Raw genomic sequence first — 27421 nt, forward strand, 5'->3', positions numbered from 1 at the left:
CGCAGCTCCCAGGGTCACATAGCATTTCATTGAGTTATGATGCTATGTAACCCTTATAGTTCTGGAATGTATTGGATAACATTGACATAATGCTGCCAGTGTTATCCAATACATTCCAGAACTGCAAGGTTTACATAGCATCATAAATCAATATAATGCTATGTGACCCGGTCAGTGCTGGGAGGTCAGGCCGGGAGCTGCGCTGCGAGTCCGCAGCGTGACAAACGCTCGTCTGCAAGGGGCCTTACAGCTTCATTGCTCTTTAAAGAACGTTTCCTCTTAGGACAGATTCTTATAAGACTCCTTAGGGACTAACAGAAGATGTGACTAGACAGCCCTGGGGGACTTCATCAGACCCAGGACAGTTACAATTTTCCAGTGAGTCCTCTTGATCACGTTGCAAGGGACATGTCAAAAGGCACCTCCTCCCTTTGCCTGCATCAGTACGAACTGTGATGTTTGAGGGGTTAAATGGCTGGGACTAGAGTTTAATACAGGAGATATTGCTGGCAATCCAGGCCATACCCCTGCGGCTGAACCCACAACCATATACTGAAGAGGTCAATGGTGGGTACATGAGCAGAGTGTCTCCGAGGTCATGCTTCAAATGAAGCCAAACAGTAATGCTCATACATATTAAAGTCTCTTTGATTTTACCAGAAGCTTTACTCGGGAGACATAGAAAACGCTGCGATAGAGCCGACTGGGCAAAGTGCTATGCTGTTAGTACTTGTCCACGAGAAGCTCTCCTCTATAGGAAAGTCTATGACCGCAACCTATTCTCATGCAGTCGCAGGCTGGAGAATGGTTTGGTAGGATTAGGAGGAATCCCACAATCACTTTGATGTAACACTTACCTTGCGTAACCCTCCAACAACTGTGCAAGGCGAGAGTATGTCAACCGTGACTCTGGGACGCTAATAAAGAAGGGATATCCGATATTTTCAGGTCGGCAGGATAATTTGTGCTCAGGCCAGTGTGTTTTCTGGCAAACCCTGAGGAGGAAAAGGAGCAGAATTGACTGACAGAAAAAGGCATCATGCCAAAGTCTATCCAGGAGGTCAGAGACGCGTCACTGGAAGAACTCAAGATGATCACACGGCAAACTCACAACACAATGCAAAAGGTAAAACATGACAAGTTTGGAGTTCTGGAGCTCCAGGGACGTCAGCAGTTTCACTGCTCATATATCAAATGGCAGGCGACTGGTGTATTTTAGTTGAGGCATACTCACTGGTTGCAGTATCCAGCCCGATAGCATCGGGTACAGCGCTTCAGTTTCTCCTCTTCCGAAAGCTGTTTTTTCTGACATGCTGAACATTTGGTAACTGGGATGCTTGGTATTTGGGGACGCTGTAAAGAGTGGAACAGATAACATGAGTAGTTTATTGAAAAAATACAGCGAGATGTATATTTTGCACATGCATGTGACAGCCCATTTAAAATCAACAGGAGATAACAGAAATAGCCAAGTGAACGTGCATAACCGTTTCCAGACCTTTTACGGAGGTATGTGAACATGCGTGTGCAGCCACTTCATGACTGAGGACCAGGTACATTTATGGCAAATCCCACCACTATACCATAAATCAGGGATCAGCAACCTTCAGCACTCCAGCTGCTGTGAAACTACATCTCCCATCATGCACACTTACGCCACTTTTCTTGTAACTCCCACAGAAGCGAAAAGGAGGATCCTGGGAGTTGTAGTTTCAGAACAGCTGGAGTGCCGGAGGTTGCTGATCCCTGCCATAAAAGTTCTGTGATGTGGTAACCACTTTAAACACTTGTCTAGGATTTTACTATTCATGGTCTATCCTCAGGATAGGCCATCAACACTTGATCAATGGGGGGGGGGCGAGACGGGACTAACACACCACACTCTCGCAGATCAGCTGTATCAGAGTAGCTCCAGAAGTTGGTGCAGAGTTGCGGTTACCAGCTCCATCCACTACACAATTGACAGAGCCATGCAGTTCCAGCAGCAGCTTCATGTGCCGCAGATTCTCGGACACAGCTGATCGCAGGGGTGTAAGGGATAGGACTGCCGCCGATCTGATATTGATGGGCCATCCTGAGGAATCAACATTTAAAAAAATTGTGGTATACCCTTTAACACAGGTGCAGGTTAAAGATCTGCATGAATTTGTGCGCTTCTGCGCAAAAACAAAACTGCAATACATAACCATTGAAAAGGGGTGAAAACCACAAAAGATCCGCAAACACAAATGACATGCTGCAGATTTCTACATTCGCACAGCAGGTCAATTTGTGTATGGAAAAAAAAGAAGCAAAGTGTACATGAGATTTTTTTTTTTTTATCTCATTCACTTTGCCGGTACTTTATTACACTGCATTTTTTTCCAGAAAAAAACAAAACAAAAAAAAAAAACACACGAGTTATCCATATCGTGTGCGGGTACCCCAACTCCTTGATGACACAGGACCAGAAAGCTTGCTGCATCAGTAAAGGTAACTTATTGAACTGAAAACCCTTTTAAGAGGATCACCATCATTTAATCCATTACCGTGTGGCCACAGGTACTTTTGAAAAGACACACGGGGGAGATTTATCAAAACTGGTGCAAAGGATAACTGGCTTAGTTGCCGATAGCAACCAGATTCCACGTTTCATCTTTCAGAGCTCTTTTGGAAAATGAAAGGTGGAATCTGATTAGTTGCTGTGGGCATCCAAGCCAGTTTTTCTGGCTTTCGTTAGTTAGCCAGTTTTGGTAACTCTCCCCCGCTGAAGGCAATTAAATAAAGGGCCCGTGTTCTTGGGTTGAAGCTGAATCGGCACCAATTACCTGCTGGACTTGTAGCACAACTACACGTTCCTTAGTGAGTTCAGGAGACAAAATCTCAAAGCAAAATAGCTGATCGGAGGGGGAGACCAAATCCACAGAACAGGAGGGCGTAAAGATGCGGTTGAAGCGGTTCTTCACCACCTATAAAGAAAACACAAGAGCATGTAAAGAAGCTGAAATACACTATTACCAGAGCTTCACCAGATTTACTAAGTGCCACTGAATGTGCCAAGGATGGTGTGAAAGGCTGCATATAGGAGCCATATTTATGGGACACAACGGTCACTTTCGTTCATGCTTGTGTCCGATTTTCAGCTCAGCCCTATTCACTTGAATTGTGCTGCAAACACATACATAGCCCAACGACAAAAGTGGTGCCGTTTCTGGAATAACCATGTTTTCTAATCTTACACCCTATGTTTAACTGGTTCAGACCCAGGGTATTTGGGCCATTAGGACCAGGCACAGTTTGGCTGTTTTAGAACGTTACTTTAACAACTTTTTGTTGTTGAGCTATCAACATGATTTTGCCGTTCTAGTGTCACTATAGCAATAGGGTGCTACTTATGGCATCCTAAAGATCAAGGGATCAGCCACGCAATCACTGGGACCAAGAGGCTCTTGTGTCCAGTCTCATGATTGCTGGGTACCCTCATTCAGATGCTGATCATATAGCAGCCAGTTTAAATACATATTGGCACATGTTTAAAAGGCTTGTGCCACAGAATAGGGGGTAAGTGTCTGATCATTGGGTGACCGACTGCTGGAATCCACACCACTGACAAGAACAGGGGTCTTTTATATACCCCACCCCATATGAACAGTGCAGCATTCGAGCATGTGTGCAGCCACTTTACTTATCTCTATGCCGGAGCTCTGCACTCCACATCAGCACAGAAACCCTCCTTTAGGGACCGGATGGAATCCGAGCAGTCAGTCCCTCACGCGATCAGACACACATTACCTTTTCTGGTCAACGATGATTTATGGACCGGGTTATGGTAGCTGGATTGTTCTTTAAGAGGTCAGTACCCAAGAACGGAATCAGGACCAAACAGCGAAAAGTTTCACAAAAGTTTCCACTGTATAATGGGAAAAATTCCTTACTCTGACCTGGGATGCGGTTCTGTCCTCCGCACTACATGTAGTTAGAATATGATTTAAATTGCTTACAATGAAAACTAATTTAAAATGGGTTGTCTCACTTCAAATAAGATTAATCATGTAGAGAAAGTTAATACAAAGCACTTACTAATGTATTGCGATTCTCCATATTGCCTCCTTTTCTGGCTTCATTCACTTTTCCATTGCATTACATACTGCTCGCTTCCAGGGCTTACAGCCATTGCTGCAGCACAGGTACGTGCCTATGCTCACTCCATGCGTGCCTATGCTCACTCCATGCGTGCCTATGCTCACTCCCTGCGTGCCTATGCTCACTCCCTGCGTGCCTATGCTCACTCCCATGATCCCAACCCACCAGAGCGGCCGGCGCTTTCTCCAATAGCCACCGCTGATGGATTGCAGAGTGGGCATAACCCCTGGAATTGAGCAGTGTATAACGTGATTAAAAAAAAAATCAAACCAGCAAGAGAGGCAATATGGAGAATCACAATACATTAGTAAGGGTCTTGTATTAACTTTCTCTACATGATAAATGCCATTTGCTGAAGTGAGGCAATTCCTTTATGATCCGGCCTGTGCGCAGCCATTAAAACATTAATGAAACAAGTAATGAACCTCAGCCACACTATATTTAATGAAAGCAATCGATACCTCTGCTAGCTTTAGATTTTCAGTTTTCACTCGGACACTCTGAGAAATGGACTCAAGGACGTCTGCAGCACTGGAGTTTTCCTTACTGATACTGACCAAGAACTAGAAAGGAGAGATTATCTTTTAGTGAAACTTATAAATATTATAATAATATTACATAAAACTTTCTTAGAAAAGCAGCAGCATTTCCATTAAATTGTGCTTACAAATCAACACATTCTGCAGCACTGAAACGCAGAGAGACAGCTCTGAGGAGGCTCACCTTTACAGGCTTCTTATGTGGTTCTCTTGCAAAATAATAGACCGTGAGAACCTTCTGCTTCTGTGGTAAGGGAACCGGTAAATACAGGAACGGATCAAATGTAATGGAAACCTGCAAGACAGGAAGTTAATAAGGAAATGACGGGATAAGAGACGAGAGGAAGGCCAGGCCGGAAGCAGCATTCGTTTCGATGACAAGCTCGGTGCACCGGTAAATATAAAGCGACTTCACTGGACACCAAGCTAAAGGGACTACATGATGACAGCTCAGCTCCTGTCCCTAATAGGTCAAATATACGTTATGGAGACGCCTCCTCTATTAGAAATGTTGTCAGTCCCGTTTGGTGTGAAATCTGTTAGATGAGGGCTCTGATGGCTCAGGGTACTTTCACACTTGCGTTTTTTCTTTTCTGGCATAGAGTTCCATCCTACGGGCTCTATACCGAAAAAGAACTGATCAGTTTTATCCCCATGCATTCTGAATGGAGAGCAATCCGTTCAGGATGTCTTCAGTTCAGTCTTTTTGACTGTTCAGGACGGAGATAATACCGCAGCATGCTATGGTTTTATCTCCGGCATTTTTTTCCATAGGAATGTATTAGTGCCGGATCTGGCATTCAAAATACCGCAATGCGCAGACCTTTAAAAAATTTGAAAAAATAAAAAAAAAATAGAAAACAGATCAGTTTGTCCATATGACAAACAGACAGACAGATCCGTTCTTGCAATGCATTTGTGATACGGATCCGCATCAGTCTACAAATGCTGTCCGTTTGCATGCAGATTGCCGGATCCGGTAGGCAGTCCCGGCGACGGAACTGCTTGCCGGATCACTCTGCCGCAAGTTTGAAAGTAGCCTTAGGGCTGTTTCACACGAGCGAGTCCATTGCGGGAATCGCGCTCCGTGTGCGAGTGTGATCCTCCGCTCTGGACTTGCAGGAGCGCACGGCATTATCATGATTTATAATGCGGTGTCTCTGCATGGCCTTTTTTCCACAGAATCATACTGACATAAAGCGGTCAGTATGATTGTGTAGAAATAAGGTCAAGCAGAGGCACATGGCATTATAAATCATGATAATGCCGTGCGCTCCTGCAAGTCCAGAGCGGAGGATCACACTCGCACACGGAGCGCGATTCCCGCAATGGACTCGCTCGTGTGAAAGTAGCCTTAGCCTGTAGCACCTCTCTCTGCTCTCCAAATAAACTAAAAACTTAAATCAAAAGGAATTACCCCAAATGGTGTGCAAAGCCTTTAAATACCTTCATAGTGATCATACAGCATGGCCATACAGTCTAGTCCTGCTCCAGCTGTTAATTAATAGGGTTTAAAAACTAAAGCCCTGATGAAAGTTCACTTTTCTGGGCAGAGAAACTATAAGCCAGTTTATTTGCAGAGAGCGAGTACAACTCACCACTGACCATATGAAAATTTGGACTCTCACCAAAGCAAGTAGATATAAGGTCCAATCAGTCCAATACCAGCATAAGACTTACAGTAATAACCTCCCTCGCATCATTATTAAAATATTACGTCTAGGAGAGGTTACTGCCTATCTGCAGGGTCAGTATTTTGGAGCAGCGTATCCAAATGTGCGCCCAAAGCTTGTGTCATAGTGAATCCTTAACCCTTTAATTGCAAAGGATGATAATCAATATGGGCTGCAGCACTGATCTGATATTGGGAAGTAAGAGGAACAGTTTTACTTTCTGGTTCTGTGCTAAGGATAGAGCATCAATATTAAAATCCCGAAAAGAAAAAAAAAAAAAAAACTTTAAAGGTGGTGTTGGGGATAAGTAAGTGCAGAAATCGTGGGACACTACATATAGATGGAAGGCCTTCATGGCACCTGTAGTTGCATCAAAGCGCAAGAAGCATGAGAACTCAACAACGTTTTAATAAGTCAGAACTGCTGACAGACTTCCTTTAGCCACTGTAAAAGTTACAGGTCATGTAATGCAAGTTTTTGGCAATCTTTTGAGCCGAAGACAGGAGTGGATTTAATGGGAAGATGAAATATAAGAGGACATAACTAGATTTTTGTCCTTACCGTAAAATCGGTTTCTCTTCCGTTCATGAAAAGGGGGGGATAGGCTTGACCATGGGTATAGCTGTTGCCACTAGGAGGCGCACACTAAGCACAAAAGGTGTGAGCTCCCCCCTCCAGCTATACATTTCCTACAGGGACTAAGCTAAATCACTTAGTGCAAAAGCAGTAGGAGAAGCCAGACAAAAACAGGAAAACTGAACTATGTACAAACCCAGAACCCCACAGGCCAGAAAAGGCCCGTAAACAAGAGAACGGGTGGGAGCTGTGACCCCCAATGAACGGAAAAGAAACAGATTTTACGGTAAATACAAAAATCTAGTTCTCATCCGTATCATTGGGGGACACAGGCTTGACCATGGGACGTTACAGAGCAGTCCCAAGGGTGGGCATAACAAGAAACCCTCCCGCCAGAGAACCGCCGTCTACAAAACTCTGAAGAGAGTGTGGAGCGACTGCTCCCGAGGAAGAGACGGGTCAGGACAAAATGAAGGGAGAATAATCTCTTAATTTAAATGGAATGCTGACAACCGTCGGAAAGAAGGACTGAACTGGGCGAAGGAATACTTTGTCCTGATGGAGGATCAGGAAAGGCGACAGACTTGAAAGAGCCGCGAGTTCCGACACCCTACGGATGGAAGAGATTGCCACCAAAAAGGCCACCTGTAGGACAGGAAGCGAAGCGACACCTGCTGCAAAGGCTTAAACAATGAAGACTGGAGAGCGTTGAGCACTAGATTAAGATCCCGAGGATTCAACGAAGGACGGAAAGGGGGCACAGCATGCGCCACCGCCTGCAGAAAAGTCTGAACCGCAGAAAGCGAAGCCAAGTTCCTATGAAAAAGAATGGAGAGAGCAGAAACTTGCCCTTTGAGGGAGCTGAGAGCCAGCCCCAAGTCGATGCCCAACTGTATGAAAGACAAGAGTCGCGGCAAAGAGAACCGACTGGCACCAACTAAAGTAGGACTTCCAGGTCCAGTGGTAGACTCGGGAAGACGGCGGCTTTCTGGCACGAATCATGGACTGGACAACGGCATCCGAGAAACCTCGAGCCCTTAGTATGGCGGCTTCAACAGCCATGCCGTTAAATGTAGGTGACCCTAAATTCGGGTGGAAGATCGGTCCCTGCGACAAGAGGTCCTCCCGAAGAGGAAGACACAAGGGTTCGTTGGCGAGGAGGGTGACTAGAGATGCATGCCACACTCGGAGTGGCCAATCCGGGGCCACAAGAATGACTGGCAGACCTTTAGACCTGATCTTCCGGAGGAGCCGCGGAATGAGAGGAAGAGGAGGGAACACGTAAGGAGACGTGAACTGACTCCATGGAATCACTAGACCGTGCAACGAAGTCCTCGACCTTGTGGTTGAAGCGGGAGGCCATGAGATCCACGTCCGGCCAACCCCATCGCTGGCAGATCGCTAGAAAAACCCAGTCGGTGACCCAGTTGTCGACTCCGGGGATGTGAACTGCCGACAGCGCCGGAACATGGTTCTCCGCCCAGCTGAGGATCAGAGCTGCTTCTGCCATGGCTGCCGGGTGCTGCCCTGGTGATTGAGGTACTCCACAGCCGTGGAGTTCCTGGACTGAACTCGAACCGGACGTCTCCGGAAATGGTCGGTCTAATGCCACAGAGATGAATAGCTCTCTAATCCAGAATGTTGATTGGGAGGGAGCGCTCCTTGCGTGACCACACGCCTTGAACGGATACATTTCCCAACACTCTCCCCCCAACACAGGAGGCTTGCAACCGTTGTCAACACCGTCCAACGGAGAGGAAGGAATGAGCGGCCCGACGTTAGCATCGGGTAAACCATGCACCACCCGTGGGCCCGGCGGATTGGGGCAGAGAGACGTATGGGCCGATCCAGGGAGGCTGGGGAACAGTCCTAATTGGTCGGAATGGCTCGCTGAAGAGTCCTGGAATGGAACTGAGCATCGGGAACTGCTTCGAAGGCAGAGACCATGTGACCCAGAGCCCACATGCAGTTACGAATGGGAAGAGGACAGGGCCGCAACAATGGGAGAATCTGAAGACGGAGAGTGGATAGCTTCTCCGGGGGCAAGAGTACCTTGGCCTGAAAGGTGTCGAATAACATGCCCAGAAAGGTTAGCCGCTGTGATGGATAAAGACAGGACTTTTGCCGGTTCAGGATCCATCCTAAGCGTTCCAGAGTGTCCAGGACTATGCGCAGGCTGTCCGCCGTCGCCCAGAATGATGGACCCTTTATCAGGATATCGTCTAAGTAAGGGATCGCCACTATACCCCTGGCATGGAGCAGGGCCATGACCGCCGCCAGAACCTTCGTAAAGACTTTGGGAGCTGTGGCCAGGCCGAACGGAAGGGCCACAAACTGGTAGTGAAAGGGAATTTGCGGCAGAGGGAGAGGTCGGAGGAGAAAAGCGAAAAAAACGGGATGGAGGGCGGACCTGAACTCCAGCTTGTAACCCTCTGCAATGACCTCTCTCACCCAAGCATCCGAGACGTGAGCCAGCCAAACATGCCGAAACAGAGGAAGCCAGCCGCCCACCCGATCGGAGGGTGCCGGAAGCTGCACGTCATGCAGAGGAGGTCTTGGGGTTATAGGACTTGGAGCCCTGTTGACGGGGACGCCAGGAGGGTCGAGGCTTGAAGGAAGGCTTGCGCTTCTGATCCGGACCAGACTTGTCGGTTGGCCGCTTGGGACTGGAAAAACTCTGAAAGGGGTTAAAAAACGGCTTACGCTTTTTTGACTTGTTGAAGCGAACCCTGCTCTGTGGTAAATGAGTGCTCTTAGCATCAGAAATGATCTCATCCAGGCGCTTACCAAAAAGTCTGCTTCTGGTAAAGTGGAGGGCCGTCAGCATTATCTGCCGCCCAGCAGGAGAGCCATAGGGTACGGTAAATAGCCACCAAAAGGGCTGACGAGCGGGCCATAAGCCTGGCCACATCCAGGGAGGCTTCGCAAGTATATGTACTGGCATGGGAGAGCTGCAAGGCAATATCGGCCAGTTCCCCAGAGGGGACCCTGACTTACATTATTTGCCCACTCACCCATAGCTTTGCTTACCCATGTAGAGGCAAACACCGGTTGCAGTGCTGTGCCCACTGCTTTAAAGGAAGATTTAGCAAAAGCTTCCAATTTTTTATCCCTGATATCAGAGAAAGAAGCTCCATCAAAAAAAAAAAAAAAAAAAAAAAAAAAAAAAGGGAAAAAAATAGCAGACCTGCAAAGCAGGGAGGTCTGCCTCCTACAGACACTAAGCTAAAACGGCTTTAGCTTAGTCCCTGTAGGAAGGGTATAGCTGAAGGAAGGTGCTCAAACTTTGTGCTTAGTGTGCGCCTCCTAGTGGCAACAGCTATACCCATGGTCAAGCCTGTGCGTCCCCCAATGATACGGATGAGAAATTATTTTTTCATCCTGCTGGATCCATTTCTGGCTTTAGCTCATAAAAGCGCATCAAAAACTGCAATGGCTTGTTCTGAAAAAGCTGTGTGCGACACCACCCCAATACAGACTAATCCTATGGACTCTATAGGAGACATACCTTAGCACAGACTGGACAAACCAACTTTGACTTGTATTGGCCTTGGAACAAATCGACCACAAAGGAGTCATTCCTCATCTTGTGGCGCAGCCACGCTTCATCGGCAACTTCCTGTAAGAAGAGGACAAGAAAATAATAGACATTTAATGCCTTCTCCAGCCCAAGGGAGGGGGGGGGGGGGGGGTAATGTACTTTCTATCGGCTACTTTGATGCAAACATCTACAGACAATTCTCAGGGACATTTATTTTTAATGCTGGTAATTTAGGCAGATGGAATCTTATCAAAATGTTAAATTGATTAAAGCAAAACTGCAAAAGCATCTACAGCACAAATACTTGAAGCTTATTATATGGCAGGTAAATAAAGGGAGCCTCCACGTACCTCATCTGGCCTTCCATCCGAATCCACGGTCTCCGTGTATGGCTTATTCTGAATCCGGTTCAGATCTTCATGGAGTCCGTCCAGCAGGAAAGCCATGAACTCCTGGGCATCATGCTGAGCATAACCAGTGAACTGGCTGGCTTTGCTGGCAACAATTGCCTGGAAAAATGCAGATATACATTATGCGCCATCTCGAAAATTGACGTTTGCCATTTCATCCTCAATAAATAAGTATGAGCGGCAATACCATACGTGTACCGTAGATGTGCACTTATGCATGACTATTTTGACCCTTCACTGGCCTTTGACTGATCCATTCACTTCAATGAGGCTACGAAGTCCAAATAATATGGCAATAGTATTGTAGACGGCTATTCTGTCCAGGAAATAAGACAGAAGCGAACAAAAAGCAGATCCAATAGAGCCCAAATAGTAATCCTTTGGACTCCGTTTGTCTTAATGAAGTGAATGGATCCATTGCAGTATACATCGGAATAGTTTTCAAATATATAACCCCTGACAGAGTCAGTTTGAACCCATCCCAACACATTCAAGAGCTCTAGAATCTTAAAGGGACATCGTGCCATACATATGTCATCTGGAACACTGATGGCGTATCGCTAGGATATATTATCATTTAACCTGTGGGGTCCAATCTCTGACACCCATGAATAGAGTCCAAGCCGCCCGCAGTGCAGGGAGTTGTGTTACTGGTCTATTTGCCTGCACAGCTGGGTGGCTGAGAGCGTCGCTGTATAGGCAAGAATCAGAGGAGGACAGTAAATCAGCACTGCATCCTCTTCAAATATAGGACTGGTGTCCGTCCCTGACGTCAGACCCCCCATGAATCATCAAGTGATGGTGTATCCTAGTGAAATGCAATCAATTTACAAGATGAAAACTTGCATTTAGTTGTTTTTGGTTATGTCTCACCTTGAGTTTCGATGGCTGGAAGGCGTGATGAGTTCCTTTCCAAAGAGCCCTTAACAAGACAGCAAAACTAACGGCAAGACGCCCTCCGGTCCCCAAAGGGTTGTTGCAATTGATCTCAGACTCAAAAGAGTGATCTTTTAAGAAACAGAAATGAGAAAAAGTTAAAAAAAGGGACATAGGCACAGTGGACAACAGCAGAAACCAATTAATGAAACTGGAGAAGATGGTGTTCTAGCCGACCTCTTCGGAACGCCACGCAAAGTCATGAACAAAACACACAGCCACTAACCCTGGAAATAATCTCTCAGCTCCCGCGTGTTAGACAAGGACTGGATGACGCTGTTCATGAAGCAGGTGTTTCCCAGGTTGACCAGACCGGTGAAGCCGGGCAGACACACTCTCTTCTCCTCTTCCTCCTGGGCACTGTCGCTGCTAATTGCACTGTGCGTCATCGGGGGCACCATGCAAGTCGGCTTAGGCTAAAACAAAGAAAGAAAATAAGGATCTGGGGGGGGGGGAATGCATCTGGGAATCTACATTAGTCCAATAAAGGAAGAATGCAGCTGCAGTACAAATGCTTCAACCCCACCCCCTTCCCGGAATAAATGGGGGCTAATTGGTCAAACCCCATTCCATCAGTTAGTTATGTCCTATCCTGTGGATAGGGTATAACTTTGCACGATAGCAGACCCCCTCTTAGGCCTCTTTCACACGAGCGTGACTGATTAGGTCCGGATGCGTTCAGTGAAACTCGCACCATTTTGCAAGCAAGTTCAGTCAGTTTTGCCAGCGATTGCGTTCAGTTTTTTTCACGCGGGTGCAATGCGTTTTACGTGATAAAAAACTGAAAGTTCACAAACATCTCTTAGCAACCATCAGTGAAAAACGCAAGCAAGTGCGGATGCAATGCGTTTTTTTTACTGAAGCCCCATTCACTTCTATGGGGCCAGGGCTGCGTGAAAAACGCAGAATATAGAACATGCTGCTTTTTTCACGCAACGCAGAACTGATGCGTGAAAATAATAATAAAAAAAATGTTCACGTACACAGACCCATTGAAATGAATGGGTGAGGATTCAGTGTGGGTGGTATGCGTTCACATCACGGATTGCACCAGCACGGAAAACTCACTCGTGTGAAAGGGGCCTTAGACTGGCTTTTTATATGCCTGTCTTAACCTGATGTTCATTAGAGCAAAATGAACCAAATTTGTTAAAGAAAATAAAATCTGCGCTTTCCACAAGCAGGTGTAGATTCCGTGCTACCTTCTGTCTTTAGGGATGGTAAATCAGAATGGCTAGAGGTTTAATAGAAGAGTACACTGACGAGCAATAAGCAGTTTAATGTCGCCGCTAATACATAATATAGGATGGAAACCTTAGATACCAACCGAAGCCAGGAGTTGCTCTGGTTTTACAGGGACGTGATCAGCCGCTGCCCTGGGGGACACTTTATCCAGACTGACCTCCTCGGCTCGCGGCTTCTCCTTTTCCACAGCTCTGGGTTCTTCTTTGCTGGACAGCGAGAGCTGGTTACTTCCGGACTGAGTTTTGTCGAGAGGGGCAGGACTTGCAGGCATCGCGACTTTTGCACCACCCACTGCACCTTAAAAAGAGGGAAAGTAGGGCTTTGTTTAGCAGCTAATGAGTGCCAGCATAAAATAAAATAAAAACAACCAAAAAGCAGACTGGCCCTACTGGGACTGCTTTGCATATGCTGCTGTCAGTGCTTGGATCTCTAATCCCACATACTCCTTAGTGGTGCTCTGTGTCGTTAAAGAACCCATATACAATGAGGAGTAGAGCATAACACGGCACTCACCGGGGAGTAAAAAATCTTCTTGCTTTATTGCTTTCCGACGCGAACATCTAGGAGACGGCCATTTCGTGCGTACCTGCACTTCGTCTGGCCTTCCCACACAAACTGTGGCACGCCCCTTAAAGGCGCCTAATGAACCACATTTGGCTGATTGTGGTTTATTCCATTTACAACAGGTAACAAACGAATGAGATGGAGAAAAAATATATATGCTATTGCAAAAGGAGGCAGAAATGATCAAAAAAAACCTGGGCGCGTTGGGCCCTCTAGGGTTAAACGACAGGAATGACCTGTGTTTTGATGAAATATCTCCTAAGGGAGCGCAATACTGTAAGGCTTTGGTGAAATTCCCGGTCTCTCAGGTACACATTTTTAGTGCTATGATTTGTATCCTGTGCTGTATAAAGTGGTTCATTAGGTGCCTTTAAGGGCCGTGCCACAGTTTGTGTGGGAAGGCCAGGCGAAGGGCAGGTATGCACAAAACGGTCATCGCCTAGATTCATGTCCATGTTTAGGTAACCTGCAGAAAGCAATAGAGCAAGATTTTTACTCCCGGGTGAGTGCCGTGTTATGCTCTACTACACGTATAAAAAAAAAAAAAAAAGCAGTAGCCTACACTGTACCCCCACAACAATAGCCTAAAGTGCACAGAAAGAGTGCAGAGAAAGAGCCCCGCTTCGCCCCAACCGCCCAGGGAAAGCCTGCGAGCCCCGCTTCGCCCCAACCGCCCAGGGAAAGCCTGCGAGCCCCGCTTCGCCCCAACCGCCCAGGGAAAGCCTGCGAGCCCCGCTTCGCCCCAACCGCCCAGGGAAAGCCTGCGAGCCCCGCTTCGCCCCAACCGCCCAGGGAAAGCCTGCGAGCCCCGCTTCGCCCCAACCGCCCAGGGAAAGCCTGCGAGCCCCGCTTCGCCCCAACCGCCCAGGGAAAGCCTGCGAGCCCCGCTTCGCCCCAACCGCCCAGGGAAAGCCTGCGAGCCCCGCTTCGCCCCAACCGCCCAGGGAAAGCCTGCGAGCCCCGCTTCGCCCCAACCGCCCAGGGAAAGCCTGCGAGCCCCGCTTCGCCCCAACCGCTCAGGGAAAGCTTGCGAGCCCCGCTTCGCCCCAACCGCTCAGGGAAAGCCTGCGAGCCCCGCTTCGCCCCAACCACTCAGGGAAAGCCTGCGAGCCCCGCTTCGCCCCAACCACTCAGGGAAAGCCTGCGAGTCCTACTTCCCTGTATGGAAACAAATGCCTAGGTCATAAAAGAGTCAGTTATATTTTCCAGGAAAATTTCGACAAGGAGACACAATCAGCTTCTCATATTTTTTGACCACTGGACAGTTTAAGAAAATGCTAAATAATGCATACACTGTGAAAAAGCCTGCCAAATACTGCCAAAACAACTATGGCCAGCTGAATGGAAATACTCATAGGTCACCATAACGGATAAGTATGGTCTTCTAATGCCACTGACAGTTCCACCCTGGCAATGCGCAGAAGATGAAAGGTGAAGAGCCTAAGAAGCGGAACAGGAGGAATTAGTCAATTAGGAATGCAAAGGAAGAATTCAGGGTACTGACCTTGTGCGGCGGGCGCCTCTAGACCACCCCACCTCTGACACTGCTTCTTCTGGAGAGAGATATCAATGTGAACCCCTGTGAAGTTGTATTTGCACAAATCTGGCTCGATAAGGTTCCTACAGAGAGGGAAATGTGAATAGCGGAAAATGTGCGACAAATTAGACAAAAAATACCTGAGCAGGATGATTTCTTACCTGAGCTTTACTTGCCACCTGAACACAGTATCGGGGCCACAACCAGGATGGAGCCGAAGAAAGTTTAGGTCTCTAGAGATAGGGGTGGGGGGGGAAAAGAAGCTAGTAAGAATTGTCAACTTTGTAATGGATACACTACATTTGGCGTATTCACTGGAAGTGGAGTCAGTGGGTGACATATGGCTGGAGAGTGGCATATGTCAGAGCCTTCTGTCCGAGGCAGGTGTCCGGAAATCATCTCAATGTATACCTCAGGCTCGGAGTGCACAGAGCCCAAGTTCCCACAGTCTTTCAGCCACATTGGTCATTAGGTACAATCCCGGTCCTTACCTCGTCTGAAAGATCAGCGTGAAATCCTGCTCCCGAAACAAAACCCGGGACGTCTGCTTACAGATTTCTTTCACATACACGTGTACGACCACCACGTCATTACCCTTCTCATAATAGTCATTCTTCATAAAGGTGAGATTCACATAAGGCTCGACATCTACAAGGCAGGGAAAGAGTAAAAAGGAAATATTCAGAAAATAATAATTTCTCATCAAAATGACCTTAAATATTAATAATACACATCCACAGAAATTTTCCAATGTCCTCTCTGTAAACCATATCTGCATAACCGTCACATTCTGCTAAACCTATAGAGATAAGTGGCATCACATGGGCAAAAGAGGGAAAGTAGGGCTTTGTTTAGCAGCTAATGAGTGCCAGCATAAAATAAAATAAAAACAACCAAAAAGCAGACTGGCCCTACTGGGACTGCTTTGCATATGCTGCTGTCAGTGCTTGGATCTCTAATCCCACATACTCCTTAGTGGTGCTCTGTGTCGTTAAAGAACCCATATACAATGAGGAGTAGAGCATAACACGGCACTCACCGGGGAGTAAAAAATCTTCTTGCTTTATTGCTTTCCGACGCGAACATCTAGGAGACGGCCATTTCGTGCGTACCTGCACTTCGTCTGGCCTTCCCACACAAACTGTGGCACGCCCCTTAAAGGCGCCTAATGAACCACATTTGGCTGATTGTGGTTTATTCCATTTACAACAGGTAACAAACGAATGAGATGGAGAAAAAATATATATGCTATTGCAAAAGGAGGCAGAAATGATCAAAAAAAACCTGGGCGCGTTGGGCCCTCTAGGGTTAAACGACAGGAATGACCTGTGTTTTGATGAAATATCTCCTAAGGGAGCGCAATACTGTAAGGCTTTGGTGAAATTCCCGGTCTCTCAGGTACACATTTTTAGTGCTATGATTTGTATCCTGTGCTGTATAAAGTGGTTCATTAGGTGCCTTTAAGGGCCGTGCCACAGTTTGTGTGGGAAGGCCAGGCGAAGGGCAGGTATGCACAAAACGGTCATCGCCTAGATTCATGTCCATGTTTAGGTAACCTGCAGAAAGCAATAGAGCAAGATTTTTACTCCCGGGTGAGTGCCGTGTTATGCTCTACTACACGTATAAAAAAAAAAAAAAAAGCAGTAGCCTACACTGTACCCCCACAACAATAGCCTAAAGTGCACAGAAAGAGTGCAGAGAAAGAGCCCCGCTTCGCCCCAACCGCCCAGGGAAAGCCTGCGAGCCCCGCTTCGCCCCAACCGCCCAGGGAAAGCCTGCGAGCCCCGCTTCGCCCCAACCGCCCAGGGAAAGCCTGCGAGCCCCGCTTCGCCCCAACCGCCCAGGGAAAGCCTGCGAGCCCCGCTTCGCCCCAACCGCCCAGGGAAAGCCTGCGAGCCCCGCTTCGCCCCAACCGCCCAGGGAAAGCCTGCGAGCCCCGCTTCGCCCCAACCGCCCAGGGAAAGCCTGCGAGCCCCGCTTCGCCCCAACCGCCCAGGGAAAGCCTGCGAGCCCCGCTTCGCCCCAACCGCCCAGGGAAAGCCTGCGAGCCCCGCTTCGCCCCAACCGCCCAGGGAAAGCCTGCGAGCCCCGCTTCGCCCCAACCGCTCAGGGAAAGCTTGCGAGCCCCGCTTCGCCCCAACCGCTCAGGGAAAGCCTGCGAGCCCCGCTTCGCCCCAACCACTCAGGGAAAGCCTGCGAGCCCCGCTTCGCCCCAACCACTCAGGGAAAGCCTGCGAGTCCTACTTCCCTGTATGGAAACAAATGCCTAGGTCATAAAAGAGTCAGTTATATTTTCCAGGAAAATTTCGACAAGGAGACACAATCAGCTTCTCATATTTTTTGACCACTGGACAGTTTAAGAAAATGCTAAATAATGCATACACTGTGAAAAAGCCTGCCAAATACTGCCAAAACAACTATGGCCAGCTGAATGGAAATACTCATAGGTCACCATAACGGATAAGTATGGTCTTCTAATGCCACTGACAGTTCCACCCTGGCAATGCGCAGAAGATGAAAGGTGAAGAGCCTAAGAAGCGGAACAGGAGGAATTAGTCAATTAGGAATGCAAAGGAAGAATTCAGGGTACTGACCTTGTGCGGCGGGCGCCTCTAGACCACCCCACCTCTGACACTGCTTCTTCTGGAGAGAGATATCAATGTGAACCCCTGTGAAGTTGTATTTGCACAAATCTGGCTCGATAAGGTTCCTACAGAGAGGGAAATGTGAATAGCGGAAAATGTGCGACAAATTAGACAAAAAATACCTGAGCAGGATGATTTCTTACCTGAGCTTTACTTGCCACCTGAACACAGTATCGGGGCCACAACCAGGATGGAGCCGAAGAAAGTTTAGGTCTCTAGAGATAGGGGTGGGGGGGGAAAAGAAGCTAGTAAGAATTGTCAACTTTGTAATGGATACACTACATTTGGCGTATTCACTGGAAGTGGAGTCAGTGGGTGACATATGGCTGGAGAGTGGCATATGTCAGAGCCTTCTGTCCGAGGCAGGTGTCCGGAAATCATCTCAATGTATACCTCAGGCTCGGAGTGCACAGAGCCCAAGTTCCCACAGTCTTTCAGCCACATTGGTCATTAGGTACAATCCCGGTCCTTACCTCGTCTGAAAGATCAGCGTGAAATCCTGCTCCCGAAACAAAACCCGGGACGTCTGCTTACAGATTTCTTTCACATACACGTGTACGACCACCACGTCATTACCCTTCTCATAATAGTCATTCTTCATAAAGGTGAGATTCACATAAGGCTCGACATCTACAAGGCAGGGAAAGAGTAAAAAGGAAATATTCAGAAAATAATAATTTCTCATCAAAATGACCTTAAATATTAATAATACACATCCACAGAAATTTTCCAATGTCCTCTCTGTAAACCATATCTGCATAACCGTCACATTCTGCTAAACCTATAGAGATAAGTGGCATCACATGGGCAGTGCCCACCGTGTTACTAATTACTTTTGCACGCAATTCTTCATCCTATGTCAACCGTTAATGACCTCATATGTCGTGATAATTTTTTTTTTTTTAAAAAGATGTCCTTCTGCAGCTGCACGGTGTATTTTATCATTTTGTGCCAGAACTGCAAGATACACAACTCAGCTGCTGCCACCCCCCCTCCAGCTGCTGGGGCAGAACCTCCCAATACCCCCCCCCCCCCCCCCGGCTGCTGTGGCAGAACCTCCCGATACGCTGACGCCCCCCACCCCGGCTGCTGCGGCAGATCCTCCCGATACGCCGGCTGCAGTCAATATGCTCTGAGGGTGTTCATTCAATGCTGGGCAGGAATCTAACCATAACTTATAAAATGAGGTTCTGCAGCAGCTGAGGAATTACATACGCCCTACTGTAAATAAGGATATCAGACGTTACTGTACAGCTTGGCGACTGCTCGGCATCTTGGCTTTCATATGGTCACTGATCTCCTTGGTGCCTTCTAATTCTCCTTTATATAAATTCTAAATATCTTACATACAAGCAAAAGGGGAGCAGATGGTACGGACTATGAATTAGGAGACTGATTAAGAACATTTCCACCAAAAAGCATCCATTGAGTAACTCAGAGGTTACTGCGGCAGTCAGCGTTAGGAATCCTTTGCATAGTCCTCGATACGCTCATTCTCCTCTTCAGTCGCCCGGTCCATGGCGGCTCCTGTGATAGCGGTCAGCGCGGCATTGTTTGCTCACGCTTTGTTACTGCTCGACCATGCCGACTATCGTATCTGCAGTGTGAATGGCACTTCCAGCTGCTCACTGTAATGTGACACTAATCCGATTACAGGAACATTTCAACAAAAATATATGTTCTTAAAGAAAACGTGTCAGCAAAATTTTTATCTGTCAGTTAAAAATCAGATAGTAGCGCATCTCTGTGTTTTTCTAATCTGTTTTTATTTTCTGATTGCAGATTTATTCTATTTCCTGAACAGGATTATGGGGGCGGCCATCTTGTCAGATGTTTTTAACAGCATTTAGAAAATTGCTTTACGGCAGCCCCATGGTCCATAGACACAACAGTCAGGAGGGGACCCTATTGACTTCTATTGGAGAGTTTTCTAGACATGCTCCGGGACCTGTGCAAGGAAGACTTTGACAATCACCTATTGTGAATGGAGGATCTGGTCTTATACACAAAGGTGATATCATTACAGGCAGGATTAGAATGATAGATAAGCAGATAACTGCAGAAAAGTGATCTGTACAGACTAAGAAGTGGTGCCTATTTGGCTTAGTGGTCAGTGCGAAAAACTGCAGGATGTTAGTTTTGTTTAAATATAGATATTGACATGGAAAAATAAAAATATTAAAAACTTCTTTAAAATAGGTTAAAAATAAAAATGTGATTAAAAAAAAAAACTAGGTTATTGTTGATGACACATTCCATTTTAATATATAACCTTTAAATATGACTTTCAGGACACTACTACATGGCACAGCAGGGTCCGCGCTCGTACAACACAGCTATGCACTTGGCTTCGGTTACCTTCACAGTAGAGCGAGATACTGTTGTTCGAGAGACCAGACATGATATCCAGAACACCAGTAGACGAGATGCAGCAGAGCTGGAGCCGGTAACCCTCAGACCCAGTTACTAGAAGACGCGCAGATGAAAAGAACAAACAGCTGAAGGTATTGGGGAAGGGGCAGAATCCTCCCGCCGTCTCCAAGAGGACTACGCAGCTAATAATATAATCTAGAAGGAGGAGGACTGCTGGGGGCTGGGATAACGTAACCTTTCCTCACAAGCCAGGACTGAGGTATAAAGTGGGTCATGACTGGTGACCGAGCAGCCGGCGCTATAGAGGCCACCTGAATACTTACCAATTGCTATTTAAAGGGGCTGTTTAATCAGAGAGGACCCCTTTAAATGAGCAGCCACCTGGGCGATCAGCTGAACATCCCGGGTCCAGCACCAGGCAACATCCCCCCCCCCCCCCCCCCACTCCCTCCATTAACAGTTGTTTTTGCTGGAAAAGGGCTGCTCTTAAAGGGGCCCATTTTCAGACCCAGAGGGGTGCACAGGACCCCCAACTCTATGACGTTCATATGCCCCAATAGGCATATGATATAACCCCTTTAAAAAGGGGTCATCCAGGAATAGGTCATCATTATCACATCGGCAGGGGTCTGAGCCCCGGCACCTCCGATCAGCTGTTACAAGGAGCGGCCACGCTCAGCGGAGCGCAGCCGGCTCCCGGCATCTCTCCAAGGACAGCGCCGTACATAGTACATCTGCATCAACTTCTATGCAATTAGGTCATTTGACAGATGTACACCGACATCACATGGCCTAGTTGAAGTGCACGGCACCGGTCTCTAAACAAGCCTTACACAGAGGCCGCGCTCCAATGCGCACTGACATGCAAATGCTACAAACTAATCTGTTTAGAACGGCCACTGCAGAAGAAATGTAATATTACGTGGCGACCATTGATTGCCCGATTAGCGATTACCTTCCGATGCGTCTTCTAGACTGTCATCTTGAGAAGAAGTTTGTTTGTCGGCCATGACGACTTCACCGTGTGATGAACCAGCAGCAGCCCTTGTTCCATCTGGCACCAGTTGCTTATTTGACGACAGCTTCTCCCGGGTATCTGCAGCTTGCTCCGATGACAGTTGGGACATCCCGTTAGACGGCACCAGCAGATCCAAAGTCAAATCCCCGGGTAGGCCGGGTGACTGATCACATACGGGCTGTACGGCTGATGTGGCGGACTGGTGTAACGTCCCCTGAGTGGGAAGAGGATTCTTCTCTGCGTCAGCAGTAACAACCTGGAAGACGAAAAATGGTCAATACATATCGTAATTCTATAAAACTGTAAAATCTCCCCAAACTGAGCATTGCTAAGTAGAATCCGTCTTAGAAGGGGTATTCTCATCATCCAATATCACTCCCAGAGGTGAGAGCAGCTGCGCATGTGCAACCACTCTCCATTCACCACTATGGGAGATCCAAATAGGAAATCTGGAAATAGGAGCGGGTCCCAGAGGTGGCTATCCACAGCTATCGGACATTGATGGCATATCCTAGATATAAGCCGTCAAGGAGTGAACTGGGAATACCCCTTTCAGCATTAGGATAGGAGAGCGGCTGCAGCAATCGGTATATACAGGAATGTAGTACACTTAGGGTCCATTCACACGTCCGTTGTTTCTTTCCTGATCTGTTCCGTTTTTTGCTGAACAGATTCGGACCAGATCTGGACCCATTCATTTTCAATGGGTCCTGAAAAAAAAGCAGACATTGAGCTGTCCGTTTTTTTCAGGACCCATTGAAAATGAATGGGTCCAGATCTGGTCCAGATCTGTTCAGCAAAAAACGGAACAGATCAGGAAAGAAACAACGGACGTGTGAATAAGGCCTTAGGCCTCTTTCACACGAGTGTGACGGATTGGCTCCGGATGCGTGCAGTGAAATTCACACCATTTTGCAAGCAAGTTCAGTCAGTTTTTTCTGCACAGGTGCAATGCGTTTTGATGCATTTTTCACGCAAGTGATAAAAAACCTGAAGGTTTACAAACAACATCTCCTAGCAAACATCAGTGAAAAACGCCGGATGCGATGCGTTTTTCACTGAAGCCCCATTCACTTCTATGGGGCCAGGGCTGCGTGAAAAACCCAGAATATAGAACGATGCGTGAAAAAATAAAATAAAATGCTCATGTACACAGACCCATTGAAATGAATGGGTCCAGATTCAGTGCGGGTGCTATGCATTTACTTCACACATCGCACCCGTGCAGAAAACTCGCTCATGTGAAAGGGGCCTTAGCAATCAATGCTGACAGTAAGTGCATACCTCCCAACCGTCCCAGAACGGCGTGGCCATGTCCGGCTCTCAGGCGATTGTAATCGTGAACCAGGGACAGCCTGTGCGCCGCCTCCTCATCCTGCTGGGAAGCACCGGCATCTAAGCGGTGATCCTGCAGGCTTTCCATGTGTCAGGGCACCCCAACCTTAGACACAGGTCTGTTTGAATCAATATCTTGTGGTTGGTTTTCTGCAGGATCAGAGACAGGAGGAGGGCAAATAGGGCATGTGCTCTCCATTCTGGTCGTCAGGGGGGCAACAAGGCACTTTGCCTGGGCCAGAGAGGTTAGATGCAGGGTGAGGGGAATGAACAGAATCTTAGCCCCGGTGAAGGGAAGCCGGCTCTGCTCACAGGTCACCGCTGCCACAGAAGAAAGCTACTTTACTATATGACAATATAAGACCTGGTGATCATCGCTCAGCATTATAATCCCACTGCACAGAGTGGACTCTGCAGTAGGAAACATGTCATTGTACTATCAGCAGGTTGTTGGTGGCCTGTGAAGAGTCAAGCTGCACTTCACCACCTCCATCTGAAGAAGGTTACAGGGGTATCCACAGGATATTCCGTAAATGTCCGATAGTTGCAGGTCCCACCTGTTATTACATAGATATGTAACTCAGGATCAGTACAGGATAAGTAATGTACACAGTGACTGCACCAGCAGTATAGTGAGTGCAGCTCTGAAGTACAATACAGGATGTAACTCAGGATCAGTACAGGATAAGTAACGTATGTACACAGTGACTGCACCAGCAGAATAGTGAGTGCAGCTCTGGAGTATAATACTGGACTACAAAACTTCAGGCTGGTTTTCAGGGCTGGCATTCTGCACTCACATGGCCAGTCGCTCGGCCACATAACTATTGCTCCTCATTCAGGATCAGCACAGACTATTCTTAGAACCTTCTCTACGCTACATTTGGTAACCTGACCCAGGACGCGGCCTACAGAGGTATAATTTTAGAAATGGACAGTCATCCTCCGGTACACGCTATTAACTTAATCTCTAGTGATGCACAATGCCTTCCTCCATAACAAGCATTCGATTGCTCTGGGTCCCACCACTGGCAATCACCAGAACAGGGGCCCTAAGTGCCTTGTTTAAATAAAAAAATAAAATAAAAAAAATAAAAACACATGAAACACGGCTGCTTACTTAGAGGAACAGCACCACACCTGTACATGACGTGTACACTGACTGGGGCTGGCGCTGTTCCCGTGTACACTTACTGCCCGTGTGGCGCTGTTCCCGGAAACAGCCATGTTTTTTCTAATCCTTGCCAAACCCTTTAATATCGTTCAGATCAATTAAAAAGGCCTCCACGACTAGAAAGATATCACAAGGGAGAGGCTGCAGCTTTTTACTACACATGGAGACAGCAAGGTGCACGACAAAAAAAAAAAAAAAAACAGTCGAGTGGTTTTCCCCATTGACTTCAATGGGGTTGTTTAACAGAAAATCTGTACAACAATCTAAATAAAAACAGCGATAAATTTGAATTTAGGTTGTGTTTTTTTCTACGCATTTTTGATGCAGATTTCCTGCACAGTGTGTACAGGTAGCCCGACCAATATGGCGGTTTGTTTGGAGAGGCGGCAAAAGGTGTAGAAAAGAGTATTACACTCACCGGTAATCCGGTTTACTGGAAGTCTCCATGACACGAAGTCAATCTCAGGACTTGGTGTCATGGAGACGACTGGGGAAAAGGGAGTTCTACTCAAGGGAGGTGGAATCAATTTCTTAAAGTGTGTGAAGACCCTTGAAATCTCAGTTTTATTAACGTCTTGCATTCCTCATGTAACAGCAATTCATAAGCAACTATTCTTATGACTTTATGCTGCGACATTCATCTGTTATACCTACTAGAAGTCTATGAACGAGTTGCTATTAGTCTCCGATAAAGATCCAGCTGGGCATTAGGCCTTGTTCACATTTCCATGTAAGTTGGAGGTCCGTCCATCTGTGAACGATCCACATTTGGTTCGTGCGTCCGTTTTTTTTTTTTACCCTCCATATGTCATTTGTATTCCACAGACACTTCTCAGATGAAAATTAATTTCCAAAGCATCTCCTATAAGTGGACAACGACAAACCGATACAACAGCGATGGCATCCGTGGTGCGTCCCTTTTTTCCACAGACCCATAGACTTTAATGGTCGTGTTTGGTCCACATCACGGATCAAACCAGTGATGTGTGAACAGACATTAAAATGAATGGGTATGTGTGCTGTCCGTGGAAAATGCGGACAGCACACGTCAGTGAAAAGTGGAAATGTGAATGAGGCCTTACCCGTGGGCGGGGGGGTCCCTGCATAGTCTGACACTGGCAGCACTGATTGGATAGTGTCCGACAAAGCAGAGACACAACCTAAAATGGTAACACCCAGACTGCTGGCAATACACTCAAACTTCTAGTAGTCATATTAGAGGAATGGCAAACAGCCATAAAAATAGATGCTCCAGAATTACTACAAGGGGGATGCAAGTAGTTACTAAAACAGACAGGTCAGGAGAGGGGGCAGGTCCTCTAACGGGAACTTCCGAATAGGACAGTTACAGCGACACCCCGGAAGACATGAAGCATTACACTATTCTCCTTGGGCTATTTGTTATGCACAGAAGAGAGTTTCGTCCTCTAGGAAGAAATATGTTGCACTTAAATAATTTGTGGACAACCTGCCGGTACCTTTGCAGGTTATAATCATAACACCCCCCCCCCCCCTCCTCCTCGAATCAAGCTGCAGTGAAGAACGGGTAAGTACTTATCTGCCAGATCCCAGTTCCAATGGCCAGACTATTTACCTGGCTGCAACAGTGACATCAAGTTGACAATACGTGACCGTTGCAGCCAATCACTGGCTTCAGCAGTCCACTGGCTGCAGAGGTCATGTGTTCGATGTGACATCACTGCTACAGTTGGGTAAACAGAGCACGGCTGGGAAAACCGGAGAGGTTGTGTGGGATCTGGCAGGTAAGTACTTAGGACATTCTTCAATGCAGCTTGATTCGAGGGGTTGTCTGGTTTCAGCCTCACATCAGACGACCCCTTTAAATGAAGAGATTCTGATAAATTAATAGGAGGGGGGGTTATTACAGTATCTGAACTGAATATACTGAACCCATAACATATAGAAGCACTTAAACTACACAGTCTCACCTTTTCTCCCATGACATCCGACGTCTCCACTCTGGGACTCGCAGGTTTTGGTGTCCCCATGCAATCCTTGACTCGGTTGTGATCAGTAAATTTGATTTTCCCTTTAGCGCTCACACACTTCGCACCGTCCTCAGAGTTGGCCGTTTTCGGGCTCCTAGGACTGGCGTCTCGTGCAGAGGCGAGCTTATGGGGCGAGCCTTTCCTCACCTGTGTCCCGCCTTGAGGGACAGAGCAAGAGGCAGACTTCTTTATGAGGGGACTCCTGGGACTTGCTTTTGGTTCGTCAGATTCCTGCCGCCGTTTGGCATTTTTAAGATCAGGTTTAATCTTTCTCATTTCTTGGTTCCCATTGGATTGAGCGTGATGGATGTCCGATACAGGCAATTTCAAAGGGGCTTTTGGCTTTCCATTCTCTGTCACTGTGACAGGCTTTGCCGCTTCTTTCCCTACGTCTTTCTTCTTTTTCTGCGCAGGAAGGTGCGAGAGAAATTCTTAATTGATTGATATGAACTGGTTTCACATGTCTCAACGTCATTAGTAGTCTGTATACTGTATGACGTTCAAGGCACATCACCAACAAAATAGAAAACTGGATTTAAGGGGTTAAACGGCATCTGTCAGCAGTTTTGTACCTATGACACTGGCTGACCTAAGGCATCTGTCAGCAGCTTTGTACATATGACCTGTTGCATGTGCGCTTGGCAGCTGAAGGCACCTGTGTTGGTCCCATGTTCATATGTGCCCGCATTGCTGAGGAAAATGATGTTTTAATATAAGAGGAGAGCCTCTCGGTGTAACAGCAACGCCCCCGTTGCTCCTAGAGGCTCATTTGCTCTCTGCAACTGCTGCGCTCTCTCCACTTTGATGGAAAGGGTCAAGCACTGAAATCATCATCACACCTGGTCCTGCCAATCAAAGTGCAGAGGACGCGGCAGCTGCAGAGAGAGCAGAGCCTCTAGGTGTAATAGCGACGCCCCCGTTGCTCCTAGAGGTTCATTTGCATATATTAAAACTTAATTTGTCTCAGCAATGCGGGCACATATGAACATGAGACCAACACAAATGTCTTCAGCTGCCAACCACACATGTAACAGGTCAGCCAGTGTCATAGGTACAAAACTGCTGACAGACGCAGTTTAAAAAACTGATTTATTCTCAGGTGAAGTCATCAATATCTGATGAGTAAGAGTGAGACTTCAGGCACCCCCAAAGAAGCGGCCGCGATACTTGAAAAAGCACTGCGACCTTTTCAAGGAATACCAAGCACAGTGCTGTACATTGTATAGCGGCCGTGCTTTTTAATGCAGCTCAAACCCATTCACTTGAATGGGACTGAGCTGCACAAAGGCCATATGGCTAATAAGATGTCACACCGCGACCATTTTCAACAGCTGACTGGTGTGCGCGCTAAGTGTCGGACCCCCACTACTTAGATATTGATGACCTATCCTGAGTAATGGACATCAATATTTAAGTCCGGGACAACCCCTTTGAAGTGTTGTGACATTTGCAAGTCATTAAAGGGGATGGCCTCAGGATGTAGCAACGTCCACAGGTGAGCTTTTGACTTTTGCGGCTCCCACTGATGCGAACAAAAAGTGTTATTGGTGCTAAGAAAGTGGCTTGTCTATTCAGCCATCTGGAAATAACTAAAGGGGTTGTTCCATCTGGGACTTAGATGGCGTATCGCTAGGATATATCAAAATTAGATAGTGGAGGGTCTCACCTCTGAGACCCGCACCTACCTTTAAAACAAGCCCCCTGAAAATGAACAAGCGCGCACA

The 27421-nt window shown here is 47.2% G+C and overlaps 1 protein-coding gene across 9 annotated transcripts in view; it reads right to left on the reverse strand.

Moving 5' to 3' along the window:
• USP19 (ubiquitin specific peptidase 19) overlaps nucleotides 1-27421 on the reverse strand; it is a 72094-nt gene that overhangs the window by 17387 nt on the left and 27286 nt on the right. For 7 of the 9 annotated variants that reach the window (XR_005774176.1, XR_005774174.1, XR_005774173.1 and 4 more), the window contains exons 5-19: nucleotides 25638-26102; nucleotides 21117-21435; nucleotides 18262-18418; nucleotides 17932-18003; nucleotides 17738-17853; nucleotides 13125-13339; nucleotides 12024-12213; nucleotides 11735-11868; nucleotides 10802-10960; nucleotides 10419-10529; nucleotides 4846-4956; nucleotides 4584-4685; nucleotides 2808-2948; nucleotides 1235-1353; nucleotides 858-995 (exon numbers count right to left, since the gene is read on the reverse strand). Coding sequence is in view for 2 of the 9 variants with exons in the window: in XM_040407055.1 (XP_040262989.1) it covers nucleotides 858-995; nucleotides 1235-1353; nucleotides 2808-2948; nucleotides 4584-4685; nucleotides 4846-4956; nucleotides 10419-10529; nucleotides 10802-10960; nucleotides 11735-11868; nucleotides 12024-12213; nucleotides 13125-13339; nucleotides 17738-17853; nucleotides 17932-18003; nucleotides 18262-18418; nucleotides 21117-21435; nucleotides 25638-26102 (2549 nt within the window). In the remaining 7 variants the exon portion in view is untranslated. The remainder of the gene's footprint in view (nucleotides 1-857; nucleotides 996-1234; nucleotides 1354-2807; nucleotides 2949-4583; nucleotides 4686-4845; nucleotides 4957-10418; nucleotides 10530-10801; nucleotides 10961-11734; nucleotides 11869-12023; nucleotides 12214-13124; nucleotides 13340-17737; nucleotides 17854-17931; nucleotides 18004-18261; nucleotides 18419-21116; nucleotides 21436-25637; nucleotides 26103-27421) is intronic. The other 2 variants (XR_005774178.1, XR_005774179.1) reach the window with 2 other exon arrangements.

This window comes from Bufo bufo, chromosome 9 (genome assembly GCF_905171765.1).
Source record: "Bufo bufo chromosome 9, aBufBuf1.1, whole genome shotgun sequence".
Lineage (NCBI taxonomy): Eukaryota > Metazoa > Chordata > Amphibia > Anura > Bufonidae > Bufo > Bufo bufo.